The 15277-nt window shown below is 38.0% G+C and overlaps 1 protein-coding gene across 18 annotated transcripts in view; it reads right to left on the bottom strand.

Annotated features, from left to right (window-relative positions):
- Window positions 1–15277, bottom strand: part of nrxn3 (neurexin 3) — a 290056-nt gene that overhangs the window by 262597 nt on the left and 12182 nt on the right. For 17 of the 18 annotated variants that reach the window (XR_001925157.2, XR_001925158.2, XR_004219588.1 and 14 more), the window contains exons 2-3: window positions 13047–13977; window positions 144–161 (exon numbers count right to left, since the gene is read on the bottom strand). Coding sequence is in view for 15 of the 18 variants with exons in the window: in XM_031890853.1 (XP_031746713.1) it covers window positions 144–161; window positions 13047–13755 (727 nt within the window). In the remaining 3 variants the exon portion in view is untranslated. The remainder of the gene's footprint in view (window positions 1–143; window positions 162–13046; window positions 13978–15277) is intronic. The other variant, XM_031890845.1, reaches the window with a different exon arrangement.

Raw genomic sequence — 15277 nt, 5'->3', positions numbered from 1 at the left:
AAGCATGTTCTGAAGGGGGGGAAATATTTGTTTTCAATATATAATATACATATATATATTATAAAATGTAAGTCCACTAAACAATATGTTAGAAAAAAAAAATTTGCTTGGCGCTAAAATCTGACTGTTGGTAAGGCACTCACCTGGAATATCATTAACATCTAAGGAAGCATTATAAAAGGAAGGAGAATTGCAAAAAAAAAGAGGGAAAGAGAGAGAGACAGGAAAACAGAGTCAAACACTATGCACTCAACACAAATTCTTTGCATGATAATTGCACCTCATGCAAACAGGGCAGAATTAACTGCCTTTACCCCTCTCCATGCACACATGCAAGTGGAAGGTGAGTTGCAACTCAGGCCATCCACTATGCATGAATCAATTTCTCCATCTCTTATCTGTCCAGTATGGAACAGATTGCTGACAAACCTGCAAGAATATGTGTTAGAATATTCTTTATGTGAAAAACATTTTATATCAAAAACAATATTGCATCTCAAGAAAAACACAGACCCCCTCCCCACTCCAATATCCTGGACAATAAATTCAAACAGATTGTGTGCAGAAGTCACTCATTGCCCATGCACTCAGTGAGCACACAACCTGATCCAACACTGGATTGCAAGAATTTATTATCAGTAGCAGAAAAAAGTTTAAGAATCAAGGGACCAATGAGACTTCGCTCTAGTTCCTTGTACTCTCTCATGGACTCTCATTGCAAACAACAGCAAAAATACATAAAATGTATAGCATGATATCTACAAGTAGTTTCTTTTTCTGCAGTGGGGATTGACTCACCGCTGACAACATGGTCTTTACATGTGGACAATTACATGTGAAGGCTTCGGACAAATGTTGAAAACGTCCCCCAGCGTGTATCTTAGTGAATATGCAAACAAGTTAATTATGCTAAGAATGCTAATGTTAGCCTGTAGAAAATGGCTGATGCATGTCTAACACAAGAGAGAACATAGATATAGCAGAAAAAGTAAATATTTAATATATGTATTCATTTCATGCTTTTATTCCCTGTTACCAGTGTTATTTGATCCAGCCATTAGACACTGCACGCCTGGCCAACTCTGCATCCTTTTATCCCAGTTCAAACATCGTTAGGTAACAAGAGAAAGGGGACAGGAGAGTCACTTCAGTGTGTTAACCCTTTGATTCAAAGCAACACGCTAACAACTACCCCTCCAAGATAACATCATGTATTAACTGTCCCACACTCAGTAGAGAACACTTTTTCTGCACTGCACGTCTTGCCTTTATTTTACGCAAAGATGATCTATCTTATCATTATTTTATATTAATCCTGCTTTCTGTTATTTTCCCCTATTGCTGCTGATAGCCTCTAGTCTAGTGAAAATAATCCTCTCTATTTTTACTTTCATCTTCACTCTATAATTTCTCCTGCCACCTTTCATAGTATAAATGTTTTACAGCTTCTAACATTACTCCTGTTAACTCTTATTATCTGTTGATTTAAATGTTTTTGTTTTAATTCAGATTAGTTATTTTAAAGTTTGTTTTTTCTACATCTGGTAAAGAGTGAAATCTAGTGGAATCAGAATTATTTAAAAATCAATAGTTTCATGTGCTATTAGACTTAAGCTTTCTGTGTGACCCAGAAGTTCAGACCACAGGCCTATTCAATCACACTGTAGTATGTCATTATGCGGAAGCAATATGTATGGGCCATCATGCAATAAATTTTTGCTGTTTTAAGTGCAAGAGAACACATTGACACTCATCACAGTTTGCTAATGAACAGGTATTCATGCAAGCTCCTTTGTGAATAACATCAATGTGAATTTAATTTTGCATTTTTTGTTTAGCAATTTGCTCTTGCCTTCATAAATTAGCCCTAATGTGTTCTGTATAATGGGCTTTTAGGGTAAGCGTGAACAATCTGAAAATTACTTGAAAAAATCTTCTAGGACATAAACTATATCACAGAAAAAAGAGTAATATCTACTGCTTAAGTGTTCATCTTTCTCTTGCTAGAGATGTTTGAACAAGGCTGAAAGGCTTCTTTTTGTTGCTATGTTAGGTATACAGAACATAGGACAATGCAATCATTGTCTCATAGAGCAGGGTTTATATTACATACAGACTTTACCGTTAACAGTCTGACTGAACTTAAAGGAGAAGGAAAGTTACTGAGGCATTTTATTCCCAATAGATTATATTTATTTATTCTGTAGAAAGCTTTACAATATCTGAGTTAACAGCCCTAGGTCTCAGTAACTTCTGTGCTTCAGCTCTGGCTGCTGGTAGCTCAGATTACAGCAGAGGGGGGAGAGGGTGGACAAAAAAGGGAGGGCAGAAGAGAGAGGGAGGGGTGAGCAAACTGAGCAGACTCATGCCGTGCCCTTAAGGATTTTTCTGAGAGATGGATGCCTGATAAAGAAGAACATGGGGACTCAAAGCAGCTTTTCTGTGAGTGTTTATGGCTGTATTTACAAAGACCTTTTTAATAAAATTATTTAGTTTTAACTTTTCCTTCTCCTTTAACAAATGCTATAAAATATGTTATATGGAATACACATTCAGCATGCTAGGAGCTGTGATAACTTATCTTAAATGAGTTGGCAAATAACTATAGTCCTGTAAATCACTGATGTTCTAATCCAAGGAAACAAAACCTTCTTTTGATGAAAAAATACATTACCTGCCATCCTGGGAGTCAAAATTCAGAAATATTGTAACCTGTCCTACAAGGGATAGTACCTTTGTAGGTAATGCAGCTTCTCTAATTAGAAGGTACAAAAGTGTCACCAAATCAGTTAGGAAATTCTATTTTTGTTCTTAAATTACATACACAAGATACACACTTTACCTGTAGAGAAGCAGCCTGAATAGTCACCTTATTTTTTTTACTTTTAGTAAAGCAGTAATCTTCAATAAACCTTCATTATTTTTTTTTTTTTTACACGTTTTGGTCTGCAACTCTTAGGCTTGGAATTTTAATTCTAATTTTGTTGCCTAGGTTTATTTATCCCAGCGACCAAGCAGTGCCTTGCAAGTCAAAATAAAAGATGCATAGTAGAAGGCCCGAAGAGAAAAAATAAAATGAAACCCTCATAATCAATATCTTTTTTTTTTTTGGTATCAGCAAACCTAACTGCCAGTTAGCATTTTTAATTGCGAACTGGAAAAAGACAAAATAAGAAAGCTAATACTGTATATTACTTTCAAATACCTTACAAAATATATAATGAAAATTAATTGAAAGGTTGCATAGATTATGTCCATATATACTAAAAGTTAAATTAAAGATAACCTTCCCATTTAAAGAAGCACTCTTCAGATTTGTCCCTAATTGGACAAATTACCTTTAGGAAGGCACTAAAGGATGAAGTTATTTGATCAGGCCAGATTTTGCAGCTTTAGTTTTCCAGTCAGATGAAACATTGTTAATATAATATGATAACACTTTTGAAACACAAGAGTGTGCAGGATTTTAGACTTGTTTAAATGGTTAGAAGTGTGTGCAGAAAGTAGAAAAAACAGAGTAATTTTTGGGAAATATAATAGCAAGCAAAGTAAACCAAGAGTAGAAGATTAAATTATGTTAAGCTGTATGAGGCTTGGAAACAAGAAAAACAGTTTCTGTGTTCAAAAGCTCCATGGAATAATAGGGACTTCAGCAATGGCAAATATGAGTGAAGGCAATGGGCATAAAATAAAAAGCTTTGTGCATAGAGACATGATGGTGCTGAAACTAGAAAAGGGGCCTTCCCCAAACTGTTTTCCATAAAGTAGGAAGCACAGAATAGTCAAAAATGTTGATGTACACTGTAGCATTAAAGGAGAAATAAAGTAAAAGTCACTTGGGGGTGCCAAAATGTTAGGCACCCCCAAGTGACTTTAACCGCCTACCTTTTACCCCAGGCTGGTGCCCCTGTTCGCAGAAAACAGCACCAGCCCGGGGTAGCAGCGATCGCTTCCTCCTTTGTTATTTGCTGCGCGCGCATGCGCACATTACAGCATGCAGATGCACATTATAGGACAGTAGGGAAGTGTGAATGACAAAGAATGAAGTAAAAATGCAAGGGGACCTTGAAAAATACTAAAAAAAAATAAGGAGGAAAAATGCCAGTATGGTACTTCATGAAAAAGATCCCCTGATCAGTTCTCCTGGTCAATATAAATTGCACCAGTCTGGTAATCTTGCTATGCGCTCCACTGTAGTATTCATCAGGTTTTCCTAACTTACATGTGTGTGAAAAGTTGGTGATTTTATACATTAGGAGTGAATAATATTTTAGCATCCCCAAATGTATTAGCCTTGTGTATTAGGCCATAGAAAACTCTCAGACTATTATTCCTACGCCATCAAACTAAAATAAGCTTTTCATCTTAAAGGAGAGTAATCCTTCAAAATGAACATGCCACTTACTGTGGCAGCCTAAAATTTACTCACCTCTAACAGAAATACTTCAGGCATACAAACTGTGCACTGGCTCAGCATCTTGTGATTGTGTCAGTGACACTGCACATGCTCAGTGTGATGTGGGCAGCTGTTGAGAACCAAAGCTTAGGGTTTACTTCAAATCATCAAACAGAATATAAGGTTGATCTGTCATATACAGGTCTAATTATTAAATACTGGTGCTAACTGCAAAGGTTTTGGTGCTGTTAAGTAACAAGAATTATTAACAAGAATTAATTACTTGTACCAGCATTGTATCATGACATTTTTTATACTATTTATATTCTATTCAAAATGTATATTGTGAGTTGGCTCGTAAGATCAGGTACGTGAAAGCTGCACAGAGCATGTGCAGTGAACCAACAGAAAAGAAGATGGGGAGCAACTGGGGTATATTCAGAGGCACAGATCTGTGCTGCAGTTTTAGCTGTCTTCTGTGTTAAGTTTTTCGTTCTCCTTCAAGACAGGTAGCTGGCTTGTGCTATCTGCCAACCCTGTCAGACTACTGGATGGTGAAGCATAATTTACCACTCTAGAGAATGAATTTCTATTGCTCTAGGCTAGTGGTATACAGGGCTGTTCATTGGCTTTTCTTAATGTGTAGGGGGGGGGATGGAGGGCAATTAACTCTTTACTTGCCACCCACCTTAAAATCAAGGCACCAAGAAAAGAAGGGAATGCATACTATTAGTAGACTTCTGCAAATTTTGTGCAATGTCTATACAAAGAGAATAAGAGCACACATAGGCAAGCACTAACAGTATACTTAAATGAAGATAGTAAGGACTAATTAAGTGGGGGTGATTCCCCGCACAACCAAGGAGAATGGTAGAGGCTAAAAGCATGATGGGAGGTGTAGACCTTGTTCCCAGCAAACAGCTCCTCTAAAGTGCATATAAAAATGCACTCATCGGTAGAAATACAGGTACTACGACAGATCACAACAGTTTCAGCATGTGTCCCAATATTTAAAACAATTCAGAGAATCGGAATATAGTATAACTCCATTTATTTAAACTTTTACATGTAAATTGTGCCATTTGTCTACTCACAAGCATCACCCCAACAAAAGTACACAACTACAATGCTGTGAAAGTCTAGACTTGTGCAGGGTCATTAGCATTTGGGGGATCAAGGGACTCGCTGGCTGATATTTGTTTGGGTTGTGGTAGTAAATCCCTCTCTCTTTTTTACTGGCTTCTAAATAGCCTTGGCAATTATAGCTGGTTCAAATTCTAAAAACTCAGTTGAGTCTGTTAAATTTATTTTCACTCTAAGTAGCTAGCCATATTGGGTATGTTATCCTTTCTATCCACTTTCTATCATAACCACTTTTGCATGTAGTAAAGATTTTTTGCCAGAGGATTTATATAAATCGGTTACTTCCATATTTCCCTCAGACACAAGGACTAGATATAAATAATTAATGGATTTAGAGTTTAGCTTAGTTAGTTTGATTCAGTGGTAAACGCCAAATTATAATAATTTGTATCTCATAAATTGACCTAGAGACTAAGTGACCCCATCCTAAAATAAAGATCAGATTGTCTATGTAGCAACAGTAGAAGATGATATTGGGTTTATAAACCTGGCAACCCCAATACATTTGTTCTCCTGAACTGTTTGCCATTTACAGATTTGTAGATTCACAACATAATTGTACCCACTGCTGTACCAGACTGTTGCAAAATATATTTGTCTGTCCATAGGAAAAAAAACTGGGTTAAAATAAATTTGATGCCAGCAGTAATAAAGCTGATCTGCAGAGGGAATAATCCCCCCTCCTCCCTTACCATATTGTCAACAGCTAATGCACCCTTAGCATAAGGAATGCAGGTGCACAGTGACTAAACCTCACAAGTGACCCATCTATAACTGGATTTCCAATTAATGTTATTAACTGCATTTAATAAATCCAAGGTGTCTTTTAGATATGATTTTTACTTAATAGTTGAGGAAGAACTGGGATAATGGGTTTGTCAAACTATCAATGCTGTATGTAATCACATTTTCTGGTAGGTGGACCAAGGTTTTAAAAATGGTACATAATAGCAATACTTGGGTTGTCACTGAAAAGATATCTGAATTTTTTTTTCTTATTAAGAATGCACCCTAGTAAGACGTCACTTAATAGACAATTGAGTTCTTTCACAAATTTGGTAGTTGGTGTAAAAAGACATCTCCAACCTGTTTATTGCAGAGTGCACATACAGACCAAACGTATTGTGTACTTTTTCCACTGATGAAGAGGGCATGAAGCTCTTGCATATGCAAAAGGGCTCCAAATGCACCGGACACAGCGGCTTGCTTAAAACTCGCGTTTCGTGTAAATATACACTTAATCATAGGCATTTGGAGCCCTTTTGCATATGCGTGATTTCGCCTTCCCCAGCTACAGGTTCGGGGCTCTGAGCACCTGAACCACTTCTGAACAACGGTGAGTTCTTTGCATTTAGGATTTCACATTGTGAGAGCTGATATGATGGTGTTGGGAATTTGACCTAGATCAACTGTGAGACAGATCCGGGGTTTATACACCCGGATCTCTCTTTTGTATTTGGTACATTTTATTTACTTGATTTCCTGACATTTGAGACATTTAGGTTAAATTAATTGAGCCTTTTCTAAGTTTAGGTTACTACCATTTCTTAGTTTGTAGTTTATTGTTTAAGTGGCATGAAGCTCTTGAAACGTTTGGTCTGTATGTGCACTGCGCAATAAATAAACAGGTTGGAGGTATCTTTTTACACCAACAAATCATTTTGTGTGCTTTTTCCTTTTTTGCTTGTGCTCACTGTTAAAGGCACCTGGCCAGGTGCATCAGGAAGATCTGCACCAGTGGATAATGGAGTTAACAAGGAAGCGTAAGTATATGGGCTTTCTTTGTTTGTGACACTTAAGGGCTGTGGTAGACGAGGAGATTAGTCGCAAAAATCGCGGAAGTTGCCTTGAGGGGAAACTCCTGCGATTTCGGTAAATTGCATCGCCGCATATGCCATCCCACCGGTGATTTACATTCAAGCCAGTGGGATGGCATATCAGGGAGATTAGTCGCCCGCAACAAGGGAGATTTGTCGCGGGCGACTAATCTCCCCATCTACCACGGCCCTAAGAGTACACAATCAACACAATTTACATGTATGTGTTTAAATAAATGGAGGTATCCTATATTCCATTTTTCTTCATTGTTTTAAATATCAGGACACACACAGAAACTGTTGCAATCTGCCAGACTACCTGTATTCCTATGCATTGTTGTTTCAATTCTTGTGAGCATATACCCTTGAGGGGGACCATTTGCAGGGAACAAGGTCTGCACTGCCATCATACTTTCAACCTTTAACATTTACATTGGTGGTGCGGGGAATCACATACCCCTTATTTAATCTTTACTATGTGCATTTACTGTAATTAAACTGCCAGTACTGCCCTATGTGTAAGCTTTTTCTTACTAACTTTTCAGCCATGGTGTAGGCTGGTTACCAGAAAGCTTGACCGGGCAATACATCTTGATGGAATTTGCACAGTAAGTTGTATCAGCTTCTATAATCCAGTCTAAATTTTATGTAATTACAGAATATGCAATGAAATCAATGGCAGAATAACCCCAGCCCTTGCTCCTCACAGGAGCGTAAGCAATAAAACTGTCATGTGGTTTTGGGGGTGGGTGGTTGACCTCCTTACAGCACAAAAGCAAATGAATTCCTAATCCTCATAATCTGGGTGCTTGCTAAAATATGTGATGGAAAAATGCACTGCTGTACTAAATGTCTACACCATTATGGCTGTTCATTTATACAAACACTCTTCCATTCAACACACATGCACAACAGAATTATCTCACAGGCACGGACAAGTGTTTAGCATATATGAATATGAACAATTTAAAGAAGAACTAAATCTTAACCAAAAAGTTGTTTAAAAATATTGCACATTATGTTTTGGGTTTCTGTATCAGCACAAGGCAACCACAGCCTTCTAGCAGTGAAGACTTGTGCCTCTGAAGATGCCCCTGTAGCTCCCCATCTTCTTTTCTGCTGATTCACTGCACATACTCTGTGCTGCTGTCAGTTACCTGAGCTTATCAGTTGTTTTAAAGGAACAGTAACAGCAAAAAATGAAAATATCTTAAAGGCATTATAATATAATGTACTGTTGCCCTGCACTGGTAAAAGTTGTGTGTTTGCTTTAGAAATGCTACTATAGTTTATATAAATAAGCTGCAGTGTAGCCTTGGGGGTAGGCATTATAATATAATGTACTGTTGCCCTGCACTGGTATAAGTTGTGTGTTTGCTTTAGAAATGCTACTATAGTTTATATAAATAAGCTGCAGTGTAGCCTTGGGGGTAGGCATTATAATATAATGTACTATTGCCCTGCACTCCCTCCCTTGTGTCTCTCTGCTTGTGTTGCTGCCAGTGGGGGGGGGGGTGGAAGGAGCAAGTAGAGAAGGACTGCCTGTGACATCGCTAAGCCCCACCCACCCTATGCATATTCCCTGCACTTTAAGTAGCTCTGCTGAAGTCTATGAGGGCCTGCGGCCCCAGCCAAATACTGAATGTCTAAACCAGAAGCTGGCATAAGGTCTGGGTAGAGCACAGTTTTCAAGCTGTTATGGACATATTTGACCTCAAAGGTATTAAAATAAAAGCACTTACTTCTATTTTACATTCTTTTGCAATGCATTAGTGCATTGTAAAAATGTATGCTATATATCCCCTTTAAATATCTAGACATGTATGACCAGCTTAACCTGTGCCTTTTCTCCTTTTTCCAGCTTGAATGGCCACCCCCATGGCAACACAGCAGCTTATTTATATAAACTATACTAGTCTTCCTGAAGTAAACACACAACTTTTACCAATGTAGGGCAACATTACATTCTATTTTAATTAATTTAAATCACTTTAATTTTTTAATGTTACTGTTCCTTTAAAATATACTGTATAGAAATTCAAAATACAAGGCTGATTTGTATTTGTAATTTATTTAGTTCACATTACAGCTCAGACACACTAGAATTCTGTATCTTAATTAAATATACAACCCTTGTACAGCCTCCCCTTACCCCATCCATTCACGCGTACACGTGGGAGCACCTGCCCGTGCAGGTATGTGCCGTTTCAGTGTGGCTATAAACAAAGTAGGTATGTTCCGCTTGCTCTACTCTATAGTTATGCAACAGCTTCCACTATTTATATAATTGCCTTCAACCCAGTGGCCACATGTATTTGCATCTCCCCGTCTGTCACAGCCCTAACACTGGCCAAACATACACATATCTCCATCTTGATAGTGCTTACACTAATATGCATACCTCAAAACAAATATATATATTTTCATACTTGAATTGGGGCCTAATTTGCCTGCTGGCCATGGTCCTGACCTTGCCAAACCCCATCTCTTTTCTGGCATACAAGATCCATTTCTCAGCCGTCTGGTCCCCAGTTTCCTCAGAACCCTTGCTGTTCAGAAGCTAAGGTTAGGGGCTGTCACAAATCATCAAGCAAAAAATTAGGTTTGTCCTTCATATAAGCCAGTGATCCCCAACCAGTGGTTCGTGAGCAACATGTTGATTTGGATGTTGATTCCAGTAGCCTCAAAGCAGGGGCTTATTTTTGAATTTCTGGTTACATGGCAAACTTTAATTGCATTAAAACCCAGTTTAATTGCCAACAGAGCCTTCTGTAGGCTTCCAGTCAACATAGGGGGCTATCAAATAACTAATTATAGCTCTCATTGGCACCTCCAGGAACTTTTTTCATGCTTGTGTAGCTCTCCAAAACTTTTTCCATTTGAATGTGGCTCACGGGTATAAAAGGTTGGGGGATCCCTGATATAAGCTCATGCTACAGAGCTGCCATGTACTTATAATCTAAATTATTAACTAATCAGCCTTATATATTCACATTTGTATTCTATATATACAAGTATATTGTGCATTGGTCCCTGAATTCAGCAACTGAAAGCCGCAGAAAAGAAGATGGCGAGCTACAGGAGGCATCTTTGGAGGCACAGATCTTCCATGCCAAAGGGCTGTAGTTACCTTGGGCTAATACAGTATCCCAAAACATAATAATGCTTCACCTTCTGGCAGTATAACTGACAAGTCTGGGGCTTGGTGGATGCCATGAAAACTGTAGGAGAACTGTTACTGTGTGCAGGGTCATAATGTTCTATATAGGAACAAGAGGGTTCCTATATATAGAAAATGTTTACATTTCCTCTAACTGGATACCTACTATGATATCTGAAGGTAGAGCTAAGAGGGAAGAGTAGTTAAGGGAAGTTTTCTTTTCTGTTTCAGTATAATAATGCTTCTATGCACAAAGCAAGGTTCATACACAGTAAGTATGATGAGAAGGAAGTTGAAAAACTTGACTGCTCTTAACAAAACCCTCACTTCCACCCAGCTCAATACCTGTAGAATAAACTGAAATGGTGACTGTGAGCTAGGACCTAAAATTAGTGTCAAGCTTCACAATGTTTCAACATCTAGTAGATGGCCTTTCCAGAAGAGTAGAGGCAACTGCTACTAACTCTGCAAGTTGCTAGGTTGCAGTGATTACAAATAGATTGCTTATAAATGGAACCCAAATAGTGCAGCCCTTCTAGATGGCATTTCTATAAATGTCTTCATTTTTACACATAAATACAGCTTACTGGTGTCCATTTCATCTCTTTAGAAGCAAAATCCTATAAATAACCTCCTATTATGCAGCCCTAGCAAAATATGGTTCATTTTGTTTGTACTAAGACATAGGTCAGCTATATTGCTTCTCCTCCTACCTTACCTTCAAGATCCCCGTAGGGCAGCTTATCACCTGTGGGCGGCACCGAAGGAACTGAGTAGGTGCTGATACAGCAATACGATGCTTGGTACACACAAAAGGAGTTGTGCTTTGGTTGGTACCGAGGCTGACGTTAAAAGGTTAGGGTTGACAAATCATCCCTTCAAAATTGTTCACCTACACAATGCACATGCTGATAACTGAAGTGTAGTCTACAGCAAGCATTTGAACTCATTACTATTTAGCAATCTAGCATTTACCTAAAGCATCTAAAACAAAGTCATATACAAGTATGGGACCTGTTATCCAGAATGCTTGGGACCTGGGGTTTTCCGGATAAGGGATCTTTCCGTAATTTGGATCTACAAAACTTAAGTCTGCTAAAAATAATTTAAATATTGAATAAACCCAATAGACTTGTTTTGTCTCCAATAAGGATTAATTATATCTTAGTTGGGATCAAGTACAAGGTACTGTTTTATAATTACAGAGAAAAGGGAAACATTTAGAATTATTTGCTTACAATGGAGTCTATGGGAGATTGCCTTTCCGTAATTCGGAACTTTCTGGATAATGGTCTTCTGGATAAGGGATCACGTATCGGTATATATCTAGTAAGTGTGCATGGCTAGACTGCACACTGTTTTAAAGGGTTCCTTCAATCAAAAGTTGTTTTTTGCATAACAAAAGCAAATGTAATTCTAAGCGGTTAAAAGCAGTACGTCTTTATCCCTTTCTATTCTTAAGGCCTGACTTTGTAAATAATGTTACAAAGCTGGATAGAAACTGCTTTTAATAGCAATTAAATTTATAAATAACTTTAAAAACACTAAAAATGTATTATAAAATGTATATAGGAAAATAGTTTAGAATTAGATGTTCTCTCCAAGCAAATACAGTTTTTAAGTGGTCCCTGTTAAATGATGGTCAAGTTAATGTGTTTGGTTTTAAAGCAAGGCTGACATCATTCCTTTAAAACCAGAGAAACCATAAAATAAACCAGAAATAACGTAAAATAATCTGACATAAAAGCATAAGGGATGGCTGTAGAACTGGAGCGTCTTTTAGTAAAGGTTGTCTTTACTGAATGAAAAAATTTCTCTTGTACGAGTACCAACCAAGAGTAATAGTAATAAGTGCCACATGCACAGCAGCTGATTAGTGATAAGTAACCAGGTAGTCCCCTGCTCCATCCTATGTAGCACCAGGTTGTTTCTTTGATTAACCTGTTAACCCATGATTTTGATCAAGGCTGACCACTACTAAGCTGTGTTGCTTGAGTCAGTTAAAGTATGCTGTAGATTCAAAGACATATAGGGCTTATTTAATACCATGAGCTAAATTGCCTGTAGCAACCAACCAGCATTGTTTAGCAGTCTACTGCAATTCAGAGAATGAAACCAAACATTTTGGTTTGTGATAGGTAACTGGTACAGTTTAGCACATATGTTAAATATGTACTAAAATAGCAATAGCATAACCAAACACAAAATGGGATTAGCAAAGACAGTATTTAAATAGACAGTTTTGAGAGATGAGAACAAAATGGAATGGAGTGTTATCAAATTGAAGGACTGCGAAGTTTGGCATAATATAAGTGTGGCAGTCACTTTCCTATGCATTCTCTACTAGCAAAACAAAAGCTGCAAATTCTTAGAACTGTTAATAAGGTTGAATTGTTTAAAAATTATCTAGACATTGCTAACAAGCAGAATAAACATAAAGACTAAAAAACAATAGATTTCAGTGTGAATGCATTTTTTTATATTTATTTCTTTTAAACCCAGTCCTGCAGAGCCCTCGACTCCAACTTACCTTCTGAGCAGAATTTTCCCACATATCCAGTGGCCGTACAATCACAGGTGGGTTCTCCATCTAAGAGTAGGCAAGCTCCTCCATTCTCACATGGATTCTCTGTGCATAACCCCTCTAGGTCCAGACGAGCTCCATGACTTCCCAGGAGCCTTGGTTCTGTGTTTCCATATTTAATATCAAGCAGGTATCCAGCAAATGCAGACATATCCCTGACAGAACCAAGAGTCAAAGCACCAGAACGTATATCACTTGGAACTCCTCCAACAAATAAGTCACTGACAATATTCATGTGCTGTCTTTGGGGTCGGACTTCTCCAGGCTTAGCTTCTCCATCCAAAACTAGTGTGGTTCTCAGCCTGTTCCGGCTTAGCATTAGGAAGTGCCAACCACCGTCATTAACTTTCTTGTCACTTACAATAGCAGTCTCTGCACAATCAATGCTGAAACGCAGTTGAACATGTCCATCAGCCAAAGAAAGGCAGAGAAAGTCACAAATGCCTCCATCATCAAAGTAGAGCAGAAGACCCGCAGAAACATTGGTCCTGAGCTGGAAGCTAAGATCACTGCGTGTGCTGGCATCCCAACGCAAATAACGTGCCCACTGACTGGGCAAGCCCATAAACTCTAATCCTAAACTCAAGCCTAGGATTGAACAGATTAATAAATTTAGCCGTAGAAACAGACTAAGGGAGTGCAGGTCGGTTGACATGGTGATTTCAAGAATAGTAAAGGCAGATTGACAAGAGAGGGGAGTGTGAGGGAAAAGATCTTGTTATTTTATTAAAAATTTTAAAAATGCCAAGATTCTAATTTAAACTTCATGAGCTGCACATTTTATCCAGCATCCCAAGCTATTCACGCAATTGAAGCACATAAGAAGGACTTGAGGTGAAACCTTTCAATCTTTCAAATGGAGAAAACTTGAGATGATCTAAAACAGAAAAAGGAAAGAAGTGTTAATTCGATTAACATAATCTCAGGTATAAGAACACATAGGCAAAATGGAAAACCCGTTAAAGGGGACCTGGCACCCAGACATAAAATGCTGAATAGTGTGCTTTCCAAATTAAACATTAAACCCAAATTCTCTTTTTTTTATTAAAAATACATAACTGTTACAAAGATGTTTAAAAATCTCAGCTGTCATTTATATATTGGCTACCCACCTCTATGCCTCATACATACAGACAGGGCAAGGCATTTACTTTCACTTTCCATTTTGCACTTCCTACATGTCACTGTGCTCCTCTCATCAGCCCTCCCTAGTCATGGTCGATAATTGTGTTGCCAGTGTATAGGCACTGGCATCATGTCCCCCAATCTGGCACATTAAAAAGATTTTGGGATGATGATTGTCTTAATAATAGTGTCCACAAAATGGTGCCTGCCTGTTTGCTGTGACTGTGAATTTCAGGACTGAAGGAAACAAGATTTAAATAATATGTATAGTGTAAGTAAAATGTATTTTGCTTGACTAACACGATAGAAAAGGATTTGAAAATATTTCTTTGGGCGACAGGTCCCCTTTAATGTGATACTGACATGTTCCCTTAAAACAGTAATGATGAACCAGTGGTTTGTCAATAACATGTTGCTCACCACCACCACCCTGATGTTGCTTCCAGTGGCCTCAAAGTTGGTGCCTTTGAAATTTTTGGCTTGGAGTCAAGACATAGGCACAGAGATACAGTTTTAAACTAAGCAGAGCCTCCTCCAGGCTAGCAGTATACACAGGGCTACCAAATAGCCAATCCCAAGCCACAGTGCTTATCTGGCATCAGTAAAAAAAACTTTTTTTCATGCTTGCTTAGCTCACAAACACTTTTTACATCCAAGTGTGGCTCACAAGTAAAAAAGGTTGTGATCCTTGCCATAAAACATAGGAATGTATTATTGTCACTACTAATGCAGAACTACAGTATTAGTTATTTTATAGTATTCACAACCAAAGCTGCCCTATTCTAGCTGTCCAGTGTAGGACAAACCTGTCAGTTGTATGCAGAAGAGTCATTTTTGCCAGGGTGGGGTGATCTTTCAATAGTCTTGAGTATAAATGTAAATAGTACTTCAGTCAAATGGATAAATTAATTCTTCAGCCCAGCATAAATGACAGAATCCACTTTCACTTATTAATCAGAAATCCCGTATAAATTAGAAAATACACTGTATGTGCAGCAAATAGAAGGCAGGGCAGATGAATTGTTTCAAGTCTTCTCAGGTAAAATACACCT

Source organism: Xenopus tropicalis, chromosome 8 (assembly GCF_000004195.4).
Source record: "Xenopus tropicalis strain Nigerian chromosome 8, UCB_Xtro_10.0, whole genome shotgun sequence".
Lineage (NCBI taxonomy): Eukaryota > Metazoa > Chordata > Amphibia > Anura > Pipidae > Xenopus > Xenopus tropicalis.
Note: the sequence above shows the minus strand (reverse complement) of the source record. Positions and strands in the feature narration are given on the sequence as shown.